At 38.5% G+C, this 25,562-nt stretch overlaps 1 protein-coding gene across 1 annotated transcript in view; it reads right to left on the bottom strand.

Moving 5' to 3' along the window:
• Positions 1–25,562, bottom strand: part of DNAH8 (dynein axonemal heavy chain 8) — a 290,688-nt gene that overhangs the window by 140,630 nt on the left and 124,496 nt on the right. The window contains exons 39-50 of the mRNA XM_014782746.2: positions 25,020–25,244; positions 21,910–22,082; positions 20,048–20,226; positions 13,686–13,873; positions 11,014–11,100; positions 10,813–10,920; positions 9,802–9,936; positions 8,164–8,325; positions 5,818–6,064; positions 5,449–5,690; positions 5,220–5,360; positions 3,620–3,857 (exon numbers count right to left, since the gene is read on the bottom strand). Coding sequence (XP_014638232.2) covers positions 3,620–3,857; positions 5,220–5,360; positions 5,449–5,690; positions 5,818–6,064; positions 8,164–8,325; positions 9,802–9,936; positions 10,813–10,920; positions 11,014–11,100; positions 13,686–13,873; positions 20,048–20,226; positions 21,910–22,082; positions 25,020–25,244 — 2,125 coding nt within the window. The remainder of the gene's footprint in view (positions 1–3,619; positions 3,858–5,219; positions 5,361–5,448; positions 5,691–5,817; positions 6,065–8,163; positions 8,326–9,801; positions 9,937–10,812; positions 10,921–11,013; positions 11,101–13,685; positions 13,874–20,047; positions 20,227–21,909; positions 22,083–25,019; positions 25,245–25,562) is intronic.

The following is a 25,562-nucleotide window of genomic DNA, read 5'->3' as shown; positions in this document are numbered from 1 at the left end:
TTGACATCTTTGCCGAAAATCAACTGACCATACACGTGTGGGTCTATTTCTGAACTCTATGCTACTCCATGGATCTATAGACGTATCCTTACACCAATACTACACTGTGCTGCTCACTATAGCTTTACTGGAAGCCTTCAAATTAGGTTGTGTGAGTGCTCCAACTTTATATTACTCAGCTGTAAGAAACAATGAAATCCAGCCATTTGTGACAACATGGGTGGACATTGAGGGTATTATGCTAAGTGAAATAAGTCAGAGGGAGAAGGTCAAATACTGTATGATCTCACTCATAAGTAGAAGATGAAAACAACAAACAATCACATAGAGACAGAGATTGGATTGGTGGTTACTAGAGTAGAAGAGGGGAGAGAGGAGGGTGAAAGGGATGATTAGGCACATGTGTGTGGCAATGGATAGTAATTAGTATTTGGGTGGTGAACATGATGCAATCTATGCAGGAATAGAAGTACAATGATGTACACCTGAAATTCATAAAATGGTATAAACCAATGTTACTGCAATAAAAAACATTATGAAAATGAAACACTGAAGACAAAAAAAATTGATTTGGTTATTCTAGGTTCTTTGCATTTCCATATAATTTTAGAATTCATTTCTAAGTTTCAACAAAAAAAGCCTATTGAGATTTTCACTGTGATGCACTGAATCTGTAGATCAATTTGGAGAGAAATAACATCTTAACAATATTGAGTTTTCTGATCCATAAACACGATTTATCTCTTCATTTATTTAGGGCTTCTTTAATTTCTCTTAGCACAGTTTTGTGGTTTTCAGTATATAATCTCAGGTTTTGTTTTTTGTTTTTTCTTTTTTGGTGAGGAAGATTAGCCCTGAGCTGACATCTGTTGCCAATCCTCCTCCTTTTTGCGGAGGAAGATTGGCCCTGGGCTAACATCCATGCCCATCTTCCTCTACTTCATACTGGTACACTTGCCACAGCATGGCTAGATAAGCGGTGTGTAGGTCCACACCCAGGATCCAAACCCTCGAACTTAGGATGAACCCAAGATGTGAAACGGAGCACACGAACTTAACCACTACGCCACCGGGCTGGCCCCCAGATCTTACACATATTTTGTTAAATTTATCCCTAGGGATTCTATTTTTTGCATGCTATTTTAAATGGTATTTTAAAATCTCCATCTCCAGTTGTTTGCTCTGAGCATATAAAAATACACCTTGTTATTATATATTGTTCGTTCATCCTGTGACCTTGCTAAATTCATTGACTAGTTCTAACATCTTTTTTGAGGAGTCTACGGATGGTCATATCATCTGCAAATAAAGAGAGCTTTGCCTGTTCTTTTCCAATTTGTAGGTATTACATTTATTTATTTGTTTGTTTGTTTGTTTACTACCTTACTGCACTGGCTAGAACCTCTAGTACAATGTTGAATAGAAGTGATAAGAAAGAACATCCTTGTGTTGTTCCTGATCTTGGTAAGGAAGTCTTTAGTCTTTTACCATTAAGTATAATGTTAGCTTTTTTGTAGATGTCCTTTATCAGGATGATAAAGTTTCTATTTTTAGTTTACTGGGAGTTTCATCACGACAGGATTTTAGATTTTGTCAAATATTTTTCTGTATCTAATTGGACTGTATGGTTTGTTTGATTTTTAGTCTGTTAATATGGTGAATTACATTAATTGGTTTTTAAATGTTAATCCAACCTTCCATTCCTAGAATAAATGCTCACTTGGACTTAATATATTACCTTTTTCATATACTATTGGATTTAATTTGTTAAAATTTTATTAATAAATTTATGTCAATGTTCCTGAGGAATACTAATCTATAGTTTCCTTTTCTTGCAATGTCTTTCTCTGGTTTTCGTACCAGGATAATACTGTCATAAAACGGGCTGGGGAGTGTTTCTTCCTTATACATTTTATATATTTTGGAAGAGTGTATGTAGAATTGGTATTATTTCTTCCTTAAGTATGTGGTAGAATTCACCAGTGAAGTCATCTGTGCCTGGAGTTTTCTTTGCGGGAAGGTTTTTAAGTGTAAATTCAGTTTTTCACTGATATACAGATGTTTGGACATCTATTTCTTCTTGATGAGGTTTGGTAGTTTGTATCTTTCAAGGAATTTGTTCATTTCATCTACACTGTCAAATGTATTTTCATAACATTGTTTCTAATACTCATTCTTATTTTTAATGTCTGTAGGATCTGTAGTGATGTTTCCTCTCATTCTGGACAATGGTAATTTATGTCTTTTTATTTCTTGATATCTCTGATAAGAGATTTATCAAAGTTATTGATCTTTTCAAAGAACCATCCTTTGGTTGGCTCTGGATTCTAAGAGAATTCCTATCTAGATTTAAGGATGCATTTAACTGTTAGTTTGCATTTTGAATTAGAGCTCCCTTTTATCATTCCATATCTTTAATACATCTAATCACATGCGGCAGAATTATTGGTCACTCTGGTTAAAGCCGGCCAGCTGAAGAATTCATTTACCTCAATCTCTTTATCAAGGCCCTCTAAAACACAAACTTTCACTTAATCCCCATTTTCAGTATGATTCTCACACCCTCAAATGTGCCTGGTGTCTCCCAAGTCTAGGCAATCCTGTGTTTTACAATCTCCAAACAATAATTCTTCAGTCTTTGGCTGCTATGAGGTAGGTACAGTTGTCTAGGAGCATGGCTTTGGGAAGAGGACCTGGAGGTCTGTTTCTTAAACAGACTTACAAGCAGCCCTCTGTGGTCTTCACCTCCACCTCCGCCCCACTTCCCAATGCCTGAGCCCTTTGAAGGCTCTGTGATGTACACGACATTGCTTCTTAACTCTTCCCACTGCCAGTCTAGGGCTTCCCTTCGCCCAGTGTGCTGAATCAATTGCCACTTACCTTTCTGCTTTCTTGCTTTTAAAATGTTATTATTGCTGTCTACTCTCCTTTTCTGTTTATCCTTTTGATTTATGCATGAAAACAAAAAAATACCTTTGCCATTTTGGGGTTTTAGGAAGAATCAGAGGTAAATGCAGCTTTTAGGAAGCATGTTTTTTCTTCTCTGGAACTTAGAAGAATTGGGAGCTAGGCTCTGGATAAAGCCACCATGCTCAAGGGCATTTCTTTTAGGGAAAGGTGAGGTGGACCCTACCACACACAGGAGGTCGGGGGCTGAGGTTACAGCACCGGACCTTGCCGAGTCTGCTACGTGTAAGTAGGACACCATCTGCTTGCTTCATTCTCTAGTTATTCTGACATTTCCAACAAGGAAGTTGTGGGTCTGCTCTGTTGCATGCATTACCATGTTTTGCATCATGAAGAATCTGTGTTCTCTACACTGCTACCTTTAGTCTTCAAGCACTAGAAAGTAGGCAATGTAAGAGGTATTGCTAGCTTATTTATGCATACTTCACTTAGTCCATTCCAAAAGGAGAAGCCAAGAGTCTCTATACCAGTTTCTGTCACAGCCAATATGGAAAATTCCACTACTCTTTGCATATAAGCCCTTTAAAAATGGTATTAGCAACTATGTTATTCATAATTGGTTTAATATTTCCCCATAGAAATATTACAGAAGTTTATATTTTTCCCATTAAAAACATGTCATTTCATTTCAGGTATAAGTCACTGTGCTTACCATAATCAGTAACATAAAACTCATACATGGTTTGATTCGTGCCTTTAGGTATTTCTGGTAAGTCTAACTTGCTTTCATGTTTTCGTAGAAAGGCTTCAAGCTTGTCTCTGCTTTCCAGCTCCAGAAGGGCTCCTAAACTCCACATCAGGCCAAACACAAATAATTTATGAAGATGTTCAACACATGAAATACCACCTTCTTCTTTGGAGGGAATTAAACCTTCCAGAAGATTGAGAGACTGAAAATATTTAAAATACAATAAAATTAATTTTTATATTTAAATTTTTTAATAAAAATTTTAAAATGATAACAAATTTAAAAGGAGGGAAAGAGAGAAGAAAACAAGTATATCTCCAAATACTGCTTGATCACTGTCCTACAGCCAACAGCATTTAGAAGTCCATCCTGCTTTAAACGGGCTGCACAGTCTATCAGAGAGGATGCTAAACTGGGAATCTGGAGGTGTGGTTTCTATTCCCAGCTCATGCCACTAACCTCTGAGTCTCAGTTTCATGATCTGTAAAGCAAAAGACCTAGACTACATGTTTTCTAAGATAGTTTCTGGTTCTAAAGTTTTGCTACTCCAAATTTTCTACATCAAAGATTTTATTTCTTTTTAACATTTTGCAGGGCTCAGCAAACTGCGGCCCCAGGGGCCAGCCATCTGTTTGGCAAATCAAGTTTTACTGAAACACAGTCACACGCATTCATGTACGCATCGTGCCTGGCTGTTTTTGCACTGCAACAGCAGAGTCGAGTGGTTGAGACAGAGAGTTGTGCAAAGCCTAAAATATTTATTTTCTGCCCTTGAAGAAAAAGTGTGCCAACCCCCATATGGCATCAGAAAAAAAATATATCTACAGTAAGACGTCCTCAGTCTTTAAAAACAAAATTATTTCAAGACAAGATTTTCACTTATATTATGCATTTTAAAGTAATTACTAAATAATTCATTGATTTGGGCCTTATGTACTATTTCTAACCTACCTACCCTCACTGACTGACATCCCTTACACTAATAGAGAATCAAAGCACTAGAATGGATGAGAGATCACCTATAGACTAGAATCAGGAGAGCCTTTAAAAATCTATGATTAGTTCTGTTTTTTCCAAAGACTATTAAGGAAAACTGAGTATGAAAAAAAAAAAATGCTACCAACTACGCAGATAATTGTTTAAAGGTTTTCCCATCTGATATATACTAAATTTGCAAAGCCAAGATTGCCATCCAAGTTTTCCTGATGGCCACCAGCTCCTTTCTTTACCTTTCTGTAGAACTGCCAGCTTTCTTTGTTTATTTTGTCTACTCTCGTAATTGAATGCCCTTTCTGGGAAGGTTACTGAGTTTGAAGGTGGGAAAGATAGTTCATTCCTCTTCCCCAGACAACACCTTTCTCAGAAGTGAAAATAATAAAGAGATGGCAGTAAGAGCATTAATGAGATCTTTAATAGAAATCAAACTTCTCAGAACTTTCACAGCCACATCATAAAAAGATTTCTATGGACTGCATGAATTTTCTATTTCAGATGCCTCTAAACCGCAACTAAGTGGGAAAAAAAATCTCAAGTCTAGGTAGTGAATGCACCAAAAAAATCTTACTTGCATAATATAGTTGCACTCTAAGAGTTGCATTTTTGGATTGAGGTTTAGTTTCATAAATGTATATACATCTTCAAACACTTTATCATACAGAGCTAGGAACACAGAAGCCTCCTGTGCAGTGCGCTTCTTCAACCATGCCTGCAGCAAAGAAACAGAATCTCTGTTTATCAAGAAAGTGAAACATGGACAAAGGCTGAGCACACTTCTGCGGGTCTCTTGTCCCCACCTGTAATATTGGCCTCCAGCTGAGAGCAGAGCTGCTGATGTAGACCATGCCCATCCTAGAAACCGTGGCAGGAGAGGCATTCTCAATATTGTGGACTTCGAACAAAAGCTTACAACTAGGGGCCATGGGGATGCGATCTCCATTAGCTAACGTGAGAGTTTTATTGTCGTCCAACACAGAATTTAAGTTCTCGATCCAAATGGCATCTACAGGACCATCTAAAATAAGGAAAATGTTTTCACCTGCAAATAATTAAAACAGAAAATCACTTTTCACCTGCAAATAATTAAAACAGGAAGTTAAACAAATAATTGTGTTATTCATAAACTGGCAGGAATAAAATAATCACAAAGGAGAGTTTATGTGCACCTTTTTTAGCTTTTAATGTTTTCCTCCACAGAGTAGAAAAAATCCCATCTGTCCAGTCATTGGTAGCAGTGTCCAGTCTGCCAAACATCTGAGGTGCAGTAATAGCTTTTGGATTCATGCGCATTTCTCTATGAGGCCTCCCGCATTCTGTTAATGCCTTCATCAGGATTGTTATAACAGTTGTCTTCCCGGAACCACTGGGCCCAAGGGTCATCAAGCCGTGACGTACTAGCGATGTCTCGTATAACTAGGCAATGAAACAATCAATTGAAAAATGTAACTTATGAGTCTTTTGCTGACCTTCATTGAAGTAGTGTGCTGATATTTAAAAAGCTTTCAATAAGCGCTTCATTAAAGTAACTAGTTCACTGTTTAAAAGATGAGAAAATGTAAAAAAAAAATGGTTTTTGTTTTACTAGATATGGATAGCAAATTTGCACGTTATAAAATGATAAAAGTGATAAAGTAATGACGATGTGGAACTTGAATTACATCTTGTAAATAATTAATTCAGGATTTAGTTTTTGCTTCTCAAACTGCTATTCCTTATGATTTTGGTTTGCTGATACATAAGGAGGAATTTTTCCACTTTCTCTGCATGCAATGTGATGATATTGCCCCCTAGTGGTGGCGAGCAGCAACACACACCATCGCGGTGAAAATCCAAGTTACGCATCTGCCTTCTTGTTCCCCAGATGCACAGCTTGAGCTGAGGATTCCTGTGCAGGTGATTTATGCAGGAAGTGCTCCCAGGAGAAACTGATAAGGGAGTGGGGGAAGTGGGACAGGGATGAGGAGAAGCCAAGCAAGGTGTGACTGAGGACAAAATTCTGTAGAGGGCTGACTTAAGACTGGTCTCGCAGGTCACTCTGGAAGCTAAGTTACCACGCAGCGTTTGTTCACCCCCTGGAGGCAGGGGAGCTTGACCTTCCTACTCCATCATCCATCAGTCCTTAAGTAAAGAAAGATTGGTTTGGGAGTGGGTGGGAAATCAACTCCCAGGCATGGCACAGCCTGCAGTTTGTGCCTGCCAACCCAGTGGCTTCTGTCCTCCTGAAGGTAGTGGTGAATGTGGGGGTGAGAGTCACACAGAAGCTGGGGAAGGGGCGCCGAGAAATGGTAAAAGAGCCTCAAGGAGACACACTAGAACGTGGACAGTGTCTATTACAACATCCCATCTATTGATTTCTTAACAAATATGAGAAGTTAAAGCCCTTACAGCCGATCAGAGGTAGAATTTGAGTTATTCTCCTAACATTTTAGATAGAAATTTATTCCTACAGTAACTCATAGTTTAAAAGCAACAGAGGCACTAGCTGAAACATTATTTTAAAGAGTAATGTTAGTGACATCAAAAAAGAACACAATATCCTGGTCCCCACACATTGAGATGACTAGGATTTTAGTACTCAGTATCCTATATGCATATTATATATAAAATGATGCTTTCGCAGAAATTTAAAAAAGTTAAGTGGTCTCCAATACACAGATGATGAAAAACTTACTTTTAAACTTTAAATATTTCCTTGTAAGATTTGGATATGTCTCATATACTTGCACTTTTATAATCTGGCAAGAACAGTAAGTTAAAATAAGAATTGTTCTTTTTCAAATGCAGTTTTTAACACTCTCCACAATTTCAGTACCTTCATTTTCCAAAAGCCCTGGAAAATACCCCGAAAGCATCAAGCTCATAGAGATTTAATCCTGTGTCTCTGCCATAGCTTCTTGACTCTACTAATAAAGTGGTTGGGTGGTTGTCAAAGGGATGAAATGTGATGGCAAGAAAGACACCAAGAGATGCAGGCAAAGGATTCAAGTCTTAGTGTAGGCGTGAACATGTCCACATGCAAAGCAGGAGCAAAGTAACACTGCCAGATTCCTTGGGTTCCATGCCCCACAAAGGCACTCAGCTGTGGGCAATACTGCCAGATCAGCACAAAAAGCCAGCTGGGTCATTCTACCTCCCTGGGTTTTTATAGCCTACTATCCCCTCCTAACTGTTCTTGAGATTCTGGTTACCACCCAACCTTCTCACCAGGTATAAGTAAACTCAGGAAATTACTGCCTGTTTACTGTAAATGTTTTCAAAGTTGATGTGTATGCCTGTCTGTGAGAAGAGATTAAGGATAAAGTATAAAGGATAGGCAGGGTAAATCCATCCCATCCCTCTAGGACCAACACATCCCCCTGAGGACTCTTCTTGCAATGATGTATATTTTAATTTAGTTTCAACATTTACATCAAGTAATGTTGATGTAACCAATATCACATGTTCTCCTCAAATGGCAATTTTTAACAACACACACTTATTGTCATACTAATAATAGGTTAAAATTTCTTTACCTGCACAAGTTTGAGATTCCAGGGTGGATGGTTAATCAAACCTTCTATCTGAACCTGGTTGGCTACTGCAGCTTGTAGTTCCACGTAAGTATTACTATCCAGCTGTAATCCAGGAAACAGGTCATTGATTAAGCTGAGGAACAGGGGTTCATCTTCATCGACCTAGGATTGCATAAATTAAATTTACTCATTCAGTCAACAAATATTTATCAGCCAGCTAGGAAGCACATAGCACTTATCATTTCATGCCCAGAAAATCATTTATTACTCTCCTAACCAGATTTGTATCCTCTAGTACTTTCTCCTCAACATCACCATGAATCTACATTACCAATAGCATTGCACCCAACGTTCCTTGGCATTCAACATCTTCTACAATCTACTGCTCCAAAGTTTGATCTCTTTCCTTTATCTCTTCTCACAGACAGGCATACACATCAACTTTTAAAACATGCAATTAATAGTCCCAACCCCACAAGAATAGAATATTAATATTGCATTTAAGTAAGGAAAATATCCATAACCTTGCATGACTGGCTCATCCAATATTGGCTGGAAAACCATCAGAACAGAGTTCTGCCTTTCTTATAAACAGTAGGGTTGAGTAAACTGACTAATCCTTATTTACTGCATCTTTAATACCTAGATCACTCCATTCCCAACTGCTGACCCCTTCTGATTTCTCCTTAGTCTCTGGAGCTCCCCTCATGCTTTCTGGAATTCTTTTCTAGGAGTTTCAAGAATACTGTTATCTAAGGGAGGCAGTGAAGGCTACTGAAAGGAGCAGAGGATTTGGCATCAGAAAGTCTTGTAGGTTTTTATTCCAGCTTCTCAACTGACTGTATTTGTGGATGAGTTCTCCAAACTCTCTGAGTCTCTGTTCCCTCATAAGTAAAATGGCGATGAGCACACTAGCCATCCATATCCCACAGAGTTGCTGTGAGACTCAAAGAAGACAATAACCTGAAAAGGCTCTGTAATAGTAATGAACTACACAGATGTTAATTGTTAGTGTTTGTAATTAGAATGTGAGCTTCCTAAGAACCATTTCTTCCTCAACCTTGTACTCCCAGGGCATGGACACAAGACGTAGCATACAGAAGCCCTTGAATAAACACCACATGAAGCTGTCCATCAGCTAGTTCAAAACAACCTGGCCACAACTGTGACAAGCATGACAGCAGTGAAATAACTATTATCATCTCCATGGCAAATTTCTAATGCATTTTTGGAAAATAGAAATGGTGTTGATGTTTTGGGAGAGACATAGCTGAGATAAACTAGTCGTATACAGAGAAAGCAAAAAGTTCTCATGGTTCCCTGGGAATCTAGATTTTCATGTTTAGAATTTGTGTTACATTATGGATAATGGTAGAGGATTAGACTAAAATTTGGGGGCTGAAGACTGTTTTATAGCACACAACTGATAAGAGGATGCATTTCCAGGCCATATTGGTCATATAAGGCCATGGGGGTCTTTGCCTTCTTCTGGAAGCACAGCAGTAGCTTTGCACACCTATTGTCCCTGCAGTTATTAATGTTCACAGGGTAACATGAGCCAATCCCCATTTGTCAGCTGAGTAGAAAGAAACCATGTCAAAATCTTGAAAGAGAAGTGAATTCAGAGAAAAAAAATACCAATTTAGAAAGGTTCATATCTCTTAGTCCTCTCATGACCGTGCTTAATTCACTGTCTTCTGGTCTGGCTCTTTTTTGAGATCCGAGTGTCCTCAATACAGACAGAATATTTCTCAACCCAAAGTCATAATGAACCTAAGATGAGAAAAGAGAGAAAAAAGATTATTTAATTGAAAAACTCTGAAATGTAGACCCACTATATACATATAGGTAGATATTCCAATACTTATCTACTATAGTTTTGGAGTGACTGAGCTGCAAAATTTTATCAGCTCAATTCTCCCACCTTTCCTTTGACTGAAAAATGATCAGTCCATTGGAAAGATCAAGCTGTATGATACAGTGTTCACACTTTAAATATCTTTTGAGAATAAGACAGTCTGATACAGTTTGAGAGGCAAATAGATTTAAAATGCATAACTAACAGGTTATACACTATATGATTCTATTTATATAACATTCCTGAAATAACAAAACTACAGAGCTGGAGAAAAGATTAGTGGCTGCAAGGGGTTAGGGATTTGGGAGAGAGGTGGGTGTGGCTATAAAGAGGCAGCATGAGGGAACCGTGTGGTCATAAACAGTTCTCTATGTTGGTTGTGGTGACAGTTACATGAATCTACACATGACATAACTGCATAGAACTACACATACACACAAGTGCATATACAATTGGTGACATCTTAATAAACTCTATGGATTGTACCAGCGTCAATTTTCTGGTTTTGTTATTGTACTATAGTTATAAAATGTCAACATTGAAGGAAGCAGGGTGAAATACACGGAACCTCCTTGTATATTTCTTTGCAACTTCCTGTGGATCTATAATTATTTCAAAATAAAAAAGTTGTCAAAAATACATAACCAATAGGTCAAATTAATTATAAATATATTTTAGAAGAGTCCATGAGATTTTTTTTAACTCACCGTTTAGCATTTATCAAGGTAAAAAATTGCCAAGTAAAAAAATCAAGTTCCATAGCTAGGGGAAAAATAGATATAAAAAGTTACCTGCTTAGTAAGTTGCTCTTCACAGAGCTTGTAAAGAACATAAAACTTTTGAGCCAAGATAACATTTTCAAGAAAACCGCAGCTTGCAAGTTTAACTCGCATAATGATCTGAAAATTAATACAGTGAGATTTTTCAACAACTTTAGTGAAAAACAGGTAAAGAACATAAATTATATTGTGCTTTCAAATCCTGGTGCCTACCTGTCTATCAGGAACCATCATAGCAACAGTTCTAAATTGAATTTTTAAGTTTTCTGGTAGTTCCTGACGCCCAGCATATCCAGGGTTCTAAAAGTTAAAATTATTTAATATTTAATTGTTGATAGAATTTTCATTTCATGAATACAAATACATTTCAAATCCCTAGTTCAGACTATAAGGTGGTATTGAAAACATTAGATGCATAAAACGTCCCTCTTTTCTCAAAAATGTGTATTGGAGGATCTATATTTATTAATGTCACATCACGTTCTTACATATTTCCATTTTCATTATACTAATAAGGTCACACACACACACACCACTTTGTGTAGCAAAAATTAAGCATCTGTGTATCTACTGGTTAAGAAAATAGCAAAGAGGTGCTGGCCCTGTGGTGTAGCAGTTAAGTGTGCACAGTCCGCTGCTGGTGGCCCGGGTTCGAATCCCGGGCACGGACCAATGCACTGCTTGTCAGGCCATGCTGTGGTGGCATCCCATATAAAGTGGAGGAAGATGGGCACAGATGTTAGCCCAGGGCCAGTCTTCCTCGGCAAAAGGAGGAGGATTGGCATGGATGTTAGCTCAGGGCTGATCTTCCTCACAAAAAAAGAAAAGAAAAGAAAAGAAAACTGAATAGATACCGGGATAGTTATGATCTAAAATATGTCATTGAAAGAGGAAGAAAATTCGAGATTTCATATTGATCACTTTACTTAGGTGACTTTTTTATTTCATCTCCTCAATTATCCTTTGCAGTCAGAATTACAGAGTTCTTTGGCTGAAAAAATACCTTTAAAAAAACCCATGAGGGTGAAGGGAAATAGGAGAATGACAAGAAAAATATTGAAAAGGTCAAAAGTAGAGGTGGAAAGGAAGCTAAGACATCATAAATAAAACAGGTTGAGGATAGGTCAGATCCAAAAGTCCAAAGGAAAGGTTAGGGTTCAAAGACGAGGAAGTCAAAGGGGGATCAGTTATTTTAGGAAAGTGCATTAAGAACCTTCAGTCCCTGCGCATTTACTGGGCACTGTCAATAGGCCAAATACCTTGCAAGGTGCTGAGAATAGAGATTGCTGGTTACCTCTCAATATGCCTTCTCTTCTCCTTACCTAGTCACAGAACACCAGTGCAAGCTGGGTGCATCACCACCCAGATTAAAAACTACATTTCCCAGACTGCCTTGCAGCTGGTGTGATTAAATTCTAGACAGTGAGATACAAAGGGACACACGGTACACAATATCCTTGATATTTGTTTGAAGGGAGTTCATTCAATCAATGGACTGCAGCAAAACAGACATGCTCTGTAACATCTTAGGTCATAAGGTGACCTTGAAGATGAAAACCATGATTCAGCAGAAGCATAGAAGGATCTTAAGAGAATAAATCCTTACTTGTTAAGCCACTATTTTTCGCCTCAGTTATTCACAGCCTAATGCAATATCTAATTGATATTTCCAATATTATTAATTCAGGGAGAATGTTAAACTTCTTTTATATTCTTCTAGGCCATAGCATCACACTTCACCCCATTTTCTGAGTTATAACTGATCACTTCTAGATTATTATTGTCTATCCCCAACTCCTTTACTGGATGTTTGCTTACAATAAAGCTTATCAGAAACTTTCTTGTCTTTATCCTTGTCCTCTGGAACACTTTAAACTCAGAGCACTTTGTATTATCTTGCAACTTAGAGATTTAACTGTACAGAGAACAAATAAAAACATGAAATAAAACTCTTTCAACATTAACTTCACTTCTCCAATTCACAGAAATTCTATGTATTCATGCCTTTGGTTTTCTATCGTTACAACATTGTATCTCAAGGCTCTGCCCTCAATCACATGGTAACTGAATATGTAACAATTCTTTGGTATAGAACCTTGCTGAATTATTTTGGAAATTTTAAACCATTTCCATCATTGTTTATTGAGTGTCAGAGAAAACCCAAGTGTAGCAGTTAAGTAGTCAGGTTTTGATATTAGACAGACAGTAACATCTTGCTCTAATGGGATGTGTGATGAGCAAGTTTTTAAATCTCCCTTTCCTTGGGTACCTCAGTTATAAAATACCCACCATACAAAATACAGTACAGGAAGGTACTTCCCTGCCCCTTGAAATTAGGTGTGGCCATGTAAATTGCTTTAATCAATGACTTCTGACCATGTCACTTCTGGACAGAAACTCTAAGAGCAAGAGCATAGTTCTTCTCATGTTGTCTTTTTCCTTTGCTACAGCAACCACCAATGATTGAGACAGTACCAGAGTAAGGATCATAGGAAGTCAACCCTGCCCTCCCCTACCGCCATCGCAATCAACCCGCAATGGACATGTGGTATGAGGGAGAAATAAATCTCTGTGGTTTTAAGCCACTAAGATTTGGGGATTGTCTGTTACTGCAGCTATCCTGTCTGATATAATACATATAACACTTAACCCAGCACCTTACACATAATAAGTGCTCAATAAACAGTAGCTATTATTATCATGAACATATTACTATTTTATCTTTTGTCTGGGCTATTTTTACTACTCACAACAAATCATTCGATAAGTGAGACTAGCTCATGACCTCTGGATAGTCAGTCATTTACCTACTAATATATGTTTTGTTTTATTTAAGTCTATAACAATTAAACAAATCAAATTGCCTTTAAAGCCTATGTTCTCACCATTGTTAAGAAGATTCCAAATTCTGGATTTAAATCAACACAATCACCATCAGAAAAAATGAACTGTTTTTTTCTCTCTTTTCTTGCTGTCAAAACGATATAAATTTGTTGGGCTGCCACTGATAACACAGGCAATTCAATTCTGTTAAATTCATCAAAACAGCCCCAAGAACCTGACTGTGCAAGACCTGGCATGAAAAACAGTTAATTTGAAAAGTTACAGTTTATAATATACCTTTCTTGATAGCAATAATTTCTCCAACCTGCTCCCAAACAATTACATATTGAAACAGCATTTATATAAAATTTCATATTTGGCTGTTTATAATGACATATTTAATTCTAGTGATAAAGATAGGTTTAATTATTTGTACATCATCACCAAAACAATGAAAATAGCACACTGCCCAAATGAAAGTGTAGCCATGACATTACACCCAGGGATGCTGAAGAGTGATAAAATTTGATTCAGTCTGGAAGTGCTGCCTCCAGTGGGGATGGGGATAGAAGGACCCAGAACATTTTGGGGAAACAAAATAAGGGATGCCCTGTCTGGGTCAGATCACTCTGTTCCTTTTTTGTTGCAATGAGATAGAAATATCAGGATGCTGGGTGAGAAAGAGAATGGCCAGAGGGATTTTTATTTATTCCTTATAAAACCCAGCACAAAGAAACACCTGGACCTCGTGAACGTCGCTCCTGTCTAATCTCCAAGGATGAAAACTTTCATTATCTTCAGTTACACAAAATCCTCTTCTTTCTCTTATTACTGCCCCCTCATCCAGTTTTTCTTCTCTCTCCTTTGAGAATTTCCATTACACGGTTGTTGGAACTTAAATATCTATCCCTATAACCCCTAAGTATTTCTGTCAAACTTTCCATTTCTTTTTGCAATGTATTCTGTTGGCTAGATATTCCAACTCAAGAGAGATGTGGGGTTTTTAAAATTATTTTATTGAGGAGAGGTTGTTTTTTTTTTTTTATTTACACTTTCAATTTCTGGTTATTCCAACTGTTATTTTTTTCATAGCAGCCTGTTTAACTTTAATTGGTTGTATGTGATAAATTCTTGAATCTCTCTGAATCTATTACTTACTTTTGAGTTTTCTTCTGTTGTCTCTATTAATCAGCTCAGTGGTCAGCAGGTCTCTTTGCTGTTTTGAGTGCTTCCCTGACTTCTTCAAATATTTTATGAGACTTGGTTATCTCTGTATATGTGTGTGTCTCCTCATCCCAAATACAAATTCCTGTTTGCAGGATGCGTGTCTGCCTCTGGTGACTTGGGGGAAGGGGTGGGAGAGGCAGGAGAGCTTCCCTGTCTGGGGCTTGCAGTCTGACCTGGTGTCTGACCTGGTGTGTTGCTTGCCTCTCTGGCCAAGTCCTCGCCAGGGGTTGATTTTTGCCAGGACTCCCACTTCAGAGAGCTGTGTTACAGCTTTCACACGGAGGAAAAACACTGGAGACAGCCAATTCATGTTCTTTTTCTCTGCCTTCTGCTATAAGTTTGGCATTCTGGGGATTACCTTGTACTCTAGTCTGCTTCTCTCAACCATCCCCAGTCCTCAAGCCAGCAGTGATCTACAGAAGAACTCTTCTCTTTGATTAGAAAATGATTCTTGGGGTTCAAAAATGTTTTAACCGACAGGCATTTATAAAAAATAATATAAGGAATACCCATGTACCCACCTATCAAATCTTAACAATTTGCTTCATATTTCATCCTAAAGAATAAAATATTAGAACTACAGCTCAAGTCCAAGTATGTCTCTTTTGGATCTACACTCCCTCCTTCTCCAGAGGTAACCTCCACCCTGAATTTGATGTCAATGTTTCCTATGCATGCTTTTAAACTACTGCTCTTATGCATGTATTTACAAACACTGTATACTTTGCTTGTTCAAAATTTGTATATGTGTATCTATTTATACATCTAGCTATACAATAGTGTACATACCATCCTGAAATTTGATTTATTAGCTCAATATTTTTTTTTTTAAAGATTTTGTTTATTTTATTTTTTCCCCCCAAAGCCCCAGTGGATAGTTGTGTGTCGTAGCTGCACATCCTTCTAGTTGCTGTATGTGGGACTCGGCCTCAGGATGAATGGAGAAGCGGTGCCTCGATGCGCACCCGGGATCCGAACCCGGGCCACCAGCATCGCAGCGCGCGCACTTAACCACCAAGCCACAGGGCCGGCCCTGCTCAATATTATTTTTTTGAGTTTTATCCATGCTGATAACATAGATCTAATTCACTATTTTAAAAATGCTCTATGGTACAGTATTCCATTGCATAAATATACCAGTTTAAAAATTCGTTCTACTCTCAACGGACATTTGAGTTGTTCTTAATAATTTGTTATAACAATGTATCGGTCTTGCTCATAGCTTCTTGCAACACGTGTGAGGAGTGGAAATGCTGGGTCAGAGAGTATGAGCATCTTCACATTTACCAGCTGTTGCCAAGCTGTTCTCTGAAGCAGCTCTACCAATTTACACACACATAAGGCATACTAAGAGTTACAATTTCTACACATCCTTACCAGCAGTGGTTTTGTCAGACTTTTCCATTTTTGCCAACTGGCAGGAGTGAGAATGGTATCTCATTATTATTTTTGTGTTTCTGAATGATTTGAAGAAAACCTTTTTCAATGCCAGATATAAATCTTTTGTCAGCTATACATGTTAAAATATCTTCTCCCAGTCTGTAGCTTATGTTTTTTTCTCCTTCTTAAATGGAGAAATATCACAAAAAGACTGTGTAATTATATATGTAAATATATACTATGAGATATATGTATATATTATATATATAATATATATATAATTCCAACAGCTAGGTAAAGGTAGGAGCTGGATGTGTAATCTATTGTAGGGATAGTCTCACATCCCATTGAAAGGAAGGGCTGGATGAGTGCACTCATGATATTTAATACAAGGAAGCCCCAGTCTGCTTCTCCCCAACTACAGCCCCTTTCTTCCCTCCAGAGGGAGGGACTGCTAGTCTGAACTTTGTGCTTTTCTTTTATTTTTCACTATGTATACGTATCTAAATACTATATATTTTGTGTTTTACCTATTTTTGAATTTTAAATAAACTTAATGTATTTTTGTGAGACTTGCTTCTCTCACTGTAAATTATATTTGTGAGTCTGCTTTATGTCATGTATCTTGTAATCATTTTTACTGCTATACAGCAGTTATACAGAATTTCATATATATTACATTTTTGCTTTTCTTTATTTAAAATATACAAATTATACGTTCACAATTTATGTATTTACGTATCCTGTCCATCACAGAAGACACTCAAGTTGTTTCCAGTTGTTTGCTGTTACAGGCAATGCTGCCATGAACATTTACACACAGGCCCCCACTGCATAAGCGCAGTTTATGTGAATATATACCAGGAGGCGGGAGGGCTGAGAATACATGTATGCTTTCTTTTCCCAACAAGTTTCACACTCCGGCCAGCAGTGGATGATTATTTCTGTTGCTCTACATCTTGCCAATGGTCAAAAATGTCACACAAACTTATGGGGGCCGGCCCCGTGGTGTAGGGGTTAAGTGCATCCCCTCCACTGTTGGCGGCCCGGGTTCGGATCCCAGTCACACACCGATGCACCGCTTGTCAGGCCATGCTGAGGCCGTGTCCCATCTAAAGTGGAGGAAGATAGGCACAGATGTCAGCCCAGGGCCAGTCTTCCTCAGCAAAAAGAGGAGGACTGGCACGGATGTTAGCTCCGGGCTGATCTTCCTCACAAAAAAAAAAAAAAAAGTCACACAAACTTTTGTTAACCTGGTGTGTACAAAATGGAATCTCTTTATAATGGCAATTCTTTGATTGCTGCTCGTTTGGGTTTCTTCATTCATGAAATGCCTGTTCAAGATTTTTCCTCGTTTTCCTATCGGGTTCTTTTTCTCATTGATTCATAGGCATTATTCATATATTTTGGATGCTAATCCTTTGTAGGTAATATACGTTGCTAATGCCTGTCCCAAACTTCTGGCATGGCTTTTCTCTTTCTTTGTAGTATCCATTGATGAACAGAAGTTTTTAACTCAGGGTAGGCAACGTATCAATCTTTTCTTTATGGTTTGTGATTTTGTATTAAAAATCCCTTTCTACTCTGAAAACAAAGATATTTTCTTTTATCACCTTCTAAAAACCATATAGTTTTGCCTACCATATTTAGGCATTTAATCCCCAGAACTGATTTTTATATATAACGTAGGCATCCAATTTTTATACATGTAGGGATCCAATTCATCTATTGTCCCCAAACAATTTATCGTAAAGTTTCTCTCTTCATCACTGATTTCCAATACCACCTTTGCCATATGCCAAGTGTCCCCGGCCTATTTTTGCATTCTCTGTTATTTTCCACTGGTCTATGTATCAATCTCTGCACCAAATACCACACTCTCAAAATTAAGTTCTAAATGATATCTTTCTGAAATTTTCATTTTCTGTTTCTTGTGGCTTATCAAAATAAAATTTATTTTGCATGTTGATTTCATATTCTAGTAAACTTGCTAAATTCTCTTTTTCCATAGATTTGTTGAATTTTCTTCACAGTCTACCATATCATTTGTAAATAATGAAAGTTTATACTTATTTCTTTCTAACCTTTGTATTTTTGTTGTTGCTGTTCTTGTTGTTCCTTACTGCACGGGGTAGGATCTAGAGTACAATGCTGAATAGGAGTAATTGAATGAGAATCCTTGTCTTATGCCTTATCTCAAAAAGAATGCTTTCGAGTTTTCAACAGTAGGATGTTTGCTGTGGATGTCCTTTGTCAAGCGAGCCATGTGGACGGATATCTGGGGAAGAATCTAAAGAACAGCAAGTGTAGGGGGTCTGAGGAGGGAGGTGCTTCGAATGTTTGAGAAACAGCAGAAAGGTCAGTATGGTTGTAGCAGGGAGAGTGAGGGGAACTGTATTAGGAGATGAGGTCAAAAGATCAGAGCAAAACACTGGGCATGGGGGAAGGAGTGAGTGTGATTGTACAAGACAACATAGGACCATTGTAAGGATTTCAGTTTTTACTCTGAGTAAAGCCACCAGACAGCTTTCAGCAGAAGGGTGTCATGATCTGACTTACGTGTAGAAGTATCACAGTGCTGTTGTTTTGAGACTAGCAGGGAGGGGACAAGGGTAAACAGAGAAAGACTAATTAAGAGTGTTATTGGAATAGTACAGTTGAGAGATGATAATTGGCTTGAACCAGGATGACAGCAGTGGGGCTAAGAGGTGACCAGATTTGGGACGTATTTTGAAGGTAGAGTTAATAGTGTTTGCTGACCGTTTGGATGTGAGTATGACAGAAAGAGAGGAGTAAAGGATAAGTCAAAAATTTTTGTCTGAGCATCTGGAAGAATGGAATGGCTACTTAGTGCGATGGAGAAGGCTAAGGAAGGAGTAGATATGGGGAGGCGAGATCATGAGTTTCGTTTTGGATATAATGAATTTGGACCTATTAGATATTTAAGTGGAGATGTCAAGTAGTAGATATCAGTTGTATACATGAATCCGGAGTTTCAAGATGTCCAAGTAGAGATACAATTTTAATCATATAGAGAGTATTTAAAGTTTGGTCTGCACGAGATCACCAAGAGAATGCATGTAGACAGAAAAGAGAAGACCACCAAGGACTGAGTTCTAAGACTGAAGTGCTCTCTATTCTTTTTTCTTCTGTTCATCTGAAACCTATCTTTCAGGATTTTCTCAAAACTTCCCATCTGCTGATGGCCCCCCTTTCTTGTTTTCCAGTGTTGTTATGCTCTTTAAGATTTTATTTATTTATTTTTCCCCCAAAGCCCCAGTACATAGTTGTATGTCATAGCTGCACATACTTTTAGTTGCTGTATGTGGGACGCGGCCTCAGCATGGCCAGAGAAGCAGTGTGTTGGTGCGCGCCCGGGATCCGAACCCGGGCCGCCAGCAGCGGAGCGCACGCACTTAACCGCTAAGCCACGGGGCCGGCCCTGTTATGCTCTTTAAAAGTCTTTCATTTCAGTAGGATTTAATGCAAGAAGGGAAGTCACATGTGTCATCGGTTTGCTGTCTTGCTCTTAGCTCCTCCAACACTGTTTCAGGCAATAACATATTGACTCTATTTTCATAATCCAATACATATTCAACTCATGGATTGTAACGCCAGCAATAGTATTGAACCGTATGAAACTGATGATATCCAGCCATTTTTGACCCAGAAAAATGGCAATACCATATACATCAACTTATACTAATTATGGTTATGTGGAATAATTAAACATTAGAAACATATATATCGGAAAGTAACATTAAAGTGCAATAAAAATAAATTCATCAAAAATAATTTAACAGTGTTTCACACTTGCCTTTAAAAATCCTCCCTAGCCCTCGGAAATCCATTTGATCTGAGCAGTTAAACACGACCACATATTTTCCTAAACATCTTCCCATGTCTTTTGTGGTTTCTGTTTTGCCAGTGCCCGCGGGTCCTGCTGGAGCACCTCCCATGTTCATTCCCAAAGCCTGTGCTAAAGTGATATAGCACCTGCAAATGGGAATCAGATAAAGCATTGTGAACATGGGGAAACACCTGTTAGAAGAAAGCACAAGCAAAAGTCCAGTGTCATTGGAATGGGCCTGTTTATTTTGGAATTTGAACAGCCCACATAAAAGAGACAGGCAACCAAACGAGGCTGGAGTACTTGGTATCCGTTAGAAGTAGTACAGTGACTGATTGCAAAAATTTCTTGGGACAAACTTCTCAACTCCTCAACACTGACTTAAAACCTTCAGGCCTTCCTTCCGTTATGGTCACAATAAATCCTAAGTCAGAGAACCAAATAAGCAGTGGTATGCTGGCAGATGTTTAACAACCAGCTCTCCAGGGAAAAAAGTAAATCTGATTTTCATGTTTGCTGATTTCAGTGGTATAAATACTTCCACCAAGGCCAATGACAAGCTACCAACGGGAAGAGATGTGTGTAGTTGGCTCTCGCACGCTGGTACGAGCCAACTCCAGCACACTATTGCGAATAAATCATTTTACCAAGAAATGTTTCACTCATTTAGATTAGTGTAAAGAATAATATAACGAATCTCCTCGTATCCATGACCCAGCTTCAGTTATATTTGTTTCAGATCTAAGTAAAACTTAGCACAGCTTCATGAGACATGAAGCTTTATATGTAAACATCAACGAAAGAGAAAACACATTGACAAATTTATGCTGCAGCGACACTGGGCATACAAACGGAGGTTGGATGAATCAAGAGGAGGCTGAAGATGTAATGTGACTGTGTTGCAATTTTACGTGGAGGCAGCCCTATTTAAAGTAACCGCAGGGCCGGCCCAGTGGCTTAGCGGTTAAGTGCGCGCGCTCTGCTACTGGCGGCCCAGGGTTCGGATCCCGGGCGCGCACTACACACCGCTTCTCCGGTCATGCTGAGGCTGCGTCCCACATACAGCAACTAGAAGGATGTGCAGCTATGACATACAACTATCTACTGGGGCTTTGGGGAAGGAAAAAAAGAAAGAGGATTGGCAACAGATGTTAGCTCAGAGCCGGTCTTCCTCAGCAAAAAGAGGAGGATTAGCATGGATGTTAGCTCAGGGCTGATCTCTCTCACAAAAAAAAAAAAAAGTAATGGCAGAATTAATTGTTCTATGACCCAATTTAAGGCAATTCTACAAACAAGTGAATTGTATGCACAGCATATGAAACTGGGTGTTGTGGGATACATAAAGATGAAAAAGACCCAGTTCTTGTCTAGTGTCATATACTGGAAAGAACTGTGAGAGGATCTGTCATTGGCTGACTCTTCAGACCGGGCCAAGAAACTTCACTTCAGGTATCAATTTCCACATTTGAAAAACTAGGAGACTAAACCAGACAATCTCCAAGGCCCCTTCCTTCTTTGCAATTCTAATGACTTCCTTTATGGTTCTAGAGATATTTTTCCATCTTGCAACCTAAAATTCATTATGAAATTATTCATAGTCAACACTCTAGCTTGCTTTTATTCTTTTATCTTTTTCTACTTCATAAAAATTTAATGTACATATACATTTAAGTAACAACTACGGTTATTTCATTGTTAGACTGACTTTGATGAGCTAGCATAGACCTAACACGACAGCAATATGCTTTTTTATTTCAAATGCAATTTTAAAGCAATTTTAAGCATGTTATTTAATTACAAAATCTAATAACAAAAACTGAATTTTCTACCTATCTGTTAATGGAGTGATAACAAGACGATCAGTGCATCCCAGAAATTCATTTTGGTAAATAAAATCAACATCTGTAATAGACACCACGGTTTGATCCAAATCTTCCTTAAAATAAAATCTACTCTGTTTTAGCCATTCAAAATCAGTAACAGATCTGATATGCATTTTTACCTAAAAACATGAAATACAAAGAGATTACATACTGAATTGCAATGGCATAAAAGACAAGCATATGGGCAGTTTTTATTCACTCATCCATGAACTGATCCTCATTCATTTAACATGTATTTATTGAGCCCCTTCTTGAACCTGATACTGCTGGGTGAACAAAGACAGACATGGTTCTCGCCTTCTAGAGCTGACAGAAAAGGACAAAAGACAAACAGATAAACAAGTAATCGCGATTAAGTATGAAAAGAAATTCAGAGTTCATGAAAATACATAGCAAGAGGACCTAACCTAGTCTAGGGGGTCTGAGAGGGGGACTCAGAGAAAGAAACACCTAAACTAAAATCAGGATAAATAATAGGAATTAGCCAGGGAAATGAAACAAAAGGGGTGATGGAGGTGTGGCACGGCAAAGTGTTCCAGGCAAAGACCCAGAAGATCTGGTTGGCGTGTTCAAGAAACCAAAAGCATTTCAGCACAGCTGAGGCATCAGGACTCTGGAGAAAGAGTGAGAGTTGAGGCTTCCCTGGGCGTGGGAAAGGGATTGGGCATTGTTGTCATGGCAGTGGGAAGCCACTGAAGGGATCGAGCAGGGAGATACATGGTCCTGTACGCACATATGCCTGCCTACAACAGCACTATGGCCAAACCAATCAACCTACCCGGTCATCAGCATATACCTATGGGGGAAGAGGTACTGGGCTCCCACCACAATGGATACAAGAGATAGAAACCAGGCAAGCACATTTAGGAGCAAGATTCCACCACAACCACATTCTGGGGTGCTTCATGACTTTCCATTGGCAAACTTGGAGAAACCCCAGTCTTGCCCACTCAGAGGAGTCAACATAGGAAAGTGGCAAATGGTCCCCTTCACTGCTCTTAAACCCAGTGGCCCACTTCCAGGTCATTCAGCTAACACTAAACAGTGGAGCTCTGGCGACTGTACAATGTTCAGATCTCCATCTAATCAAGTCTCCATGCTATTTACAGTCTTGCTTTTTGTTGTTGTTTCATTGTCTATGATCTTGCTTCCCCCTCCAGTTAAGAATTCTGGCTTCCCTCCTAAAGCACGGTTTGTATTCATCACCCTAAAAGAACTACTTTCAGGTAACATAATCCAATGCCACCCCCAGGAACTCTGCTAATGCAGGACCCACAGCCATGGAGATGCAGTGAGCTAGCTACTTTCAACAATCCGTTAAGACGGTGAGGAGGACATGGAAAAGGAAGAAGAAAGAATAGCTAATATTTCTCGAGTTCTTGCTGTATATCAGGCTGTTCTAAGTATTATACATGGAAAAATAAAATGCAAATATGCTGGCCATGTGATCTCATTTTAGTTGAGATGCAAACTGACCATGAGTTCAATAGCAATTAGGACAAAAACAAAACAGTTTCATGGTTTTAATTGTGTATAGGTTTTTTTTTTTAATCCAATCTGTATATAAAGTAAAGCTTTGCTCAGCACTTAAATTTAAAAGAAATTTCTTCCATGGGACTTCAGATTTAAGAGTCAATGAGACTGCCGGCCCCGTGGCTTAGCGGTTAAGTGCGCACGCTCCGCTGCTGGCGGCCCGGGTTCGGATCCCGGGCGGTCACCGATGCACCGCTTCTCCAGCCATGCTGAGGCCGCGTCCCACATACAGCAACTAGAAGGATGTGCAGCTATGACATACAACTATCTACTGGGGCTTTGGGGGGAAAATAAATAAATAAAATCTTTAAAAAAAAAAAAAGAGTCAATGAGAGATGTATAGACAACATCTTAAATAGTACGCTCTTAGCAGATACAGTAATGGATTTCACAGGAGTTGCTTGAGGTGGACTTCAATGAACGCCAAAGTATAACAGTAGTTGCAATGCAGTGAAAGCAAATCTGTAGAAGGCCAAAGAAATATGGTCTAAGTATGTAGCTTCCTGATGATTAGCCTGATCCAGAGATCCAGAGAGAAATCCTAGGGCAGTGTTTCTTCACTTGGGAATCTTGTTGAAATGCAGATTCTGATTCAGTAGGTGTGAGGGAGGTGAGCAGGGGGAGGCGGCTGGAGATTTTGATTTTCTAACAAGCTCCCAGGAGATGCCAATGCAACTGGCTGGCATACAATACTTTGAGAAGCAGGGATCTCGATTCCAGGGGAATAAATGGACTGCATGTCCTTCAGTCTTCAATAAATATAACTTATGTGATCAGAACTTTTGATACAAGTTTGAAACAGGTAGCTTGTGACCATATTCTCTAAAAAAGGGCCCCAAGTTGCAGGAATTGTGTGTCTCTGATAAAGGAAAGATATATCTTTAAAATGAATCAAATAAAATAAAATAAAGCAATGGTAGTTAAAGACAAAGAGAGTCAAATGGTGGTATTTCAAAACCTCCTGGGGCCCCTACCCTACAATGGATAACCACTGATTTAGGAGAACTTGGTCTTGCTCAAGGCCACTAGTTAGAGTCTTATTTCCAAAGGGAATTCAAATACCACCCCTCTTACATCCTACAGAACCTTGCCCAAATCAAGCCCATGATGCCCTGTTGGACACTATCAATTGGACTAATAGCCATGAGAGTTATCTGAAGCTTGATTCTATTCGATCTGGACTTCTTTCCTAATCGGTCCATCATAACTCATGACCAACCCCACCTGTTATATCATGTCCCTGGTTATTTAGTTTAATGTAACAATTAGTCAGTTCACATCACATCAGTTGGTTCCAGACTTTCAGAATGCCAAATGTGAATGTCATATATGGTTGTTTATACCACCAAATATAGATATTTGTAGACATGGTCTATATGGAGACAGTGGTGAAAAAGCACCAAGTAGACAGAAGGTTCATATAAGTTAGGAAATATGTATAAGACTTAATTATTCATTATTAGGAGCACTAAAGTATTAATTAGTACATTAAATTACCTTAAATTAAGAAAAAAATACCTTACCAAGTCATCAAAAATATCTCTCTGATGCACATGGATGGTAATTAGAGTTTCAAACTTCACTCTTTCAAACTTGCTTAGGTCATGTGTTGTCTGACTAATTAGAGTATTCAGAATATCCAAAAATTTCTGATTTGTCACTTGCATGATTTTCCTGTCATCTTTTGCATTATTTAAAGCCTCTTCCGAATCATGTGTCCACAACATCTGAATTCCCAGAAGCCCAACCTACAAATCCAGCAGACAAATAAATTTGCCAAATATATAGAGCACATCTGCAATAACATTTGGGAGTCACTTATTCACATGAAGGAGAACAGGGTTTTACTCATTTTAAACTAAAAAAGAGACATGATTTCTCCACTCCCAAAAGGGGGGGGACCCATTTAAAGTCCTAACTGTTGATATTTAACGATTTCAATGTAGATAGATAAATAATAAAACAATGGCCACCATTTATGGAGCTATATGTATTTTGTGGAAGATGCTTAGGAAATTTTTCTATGGAGTGCCTGAGACCACCAGGTACCTCCATGAGAGAAAGAT

This window comes from Ceratotherium simum, chromosome 13 (genome assembly GCF_057802395.1).
Source record: "Ceratotherium simum simum isolate JZ-2026a chromosome 13, ASM5780239v1, whole genome shotgun sequence".
Lineage (NCBI taxonomy): Eukaryota > Metazoa > Chordata > Mammalia > Perissodactyla > Rhinocerotidae > Ceratotherium > Ceratotherium simum.
Note: the sequence above shows the minus strand (reverse complement) of the source record. Positions and strands in the feature narration are given on the sequence as shown.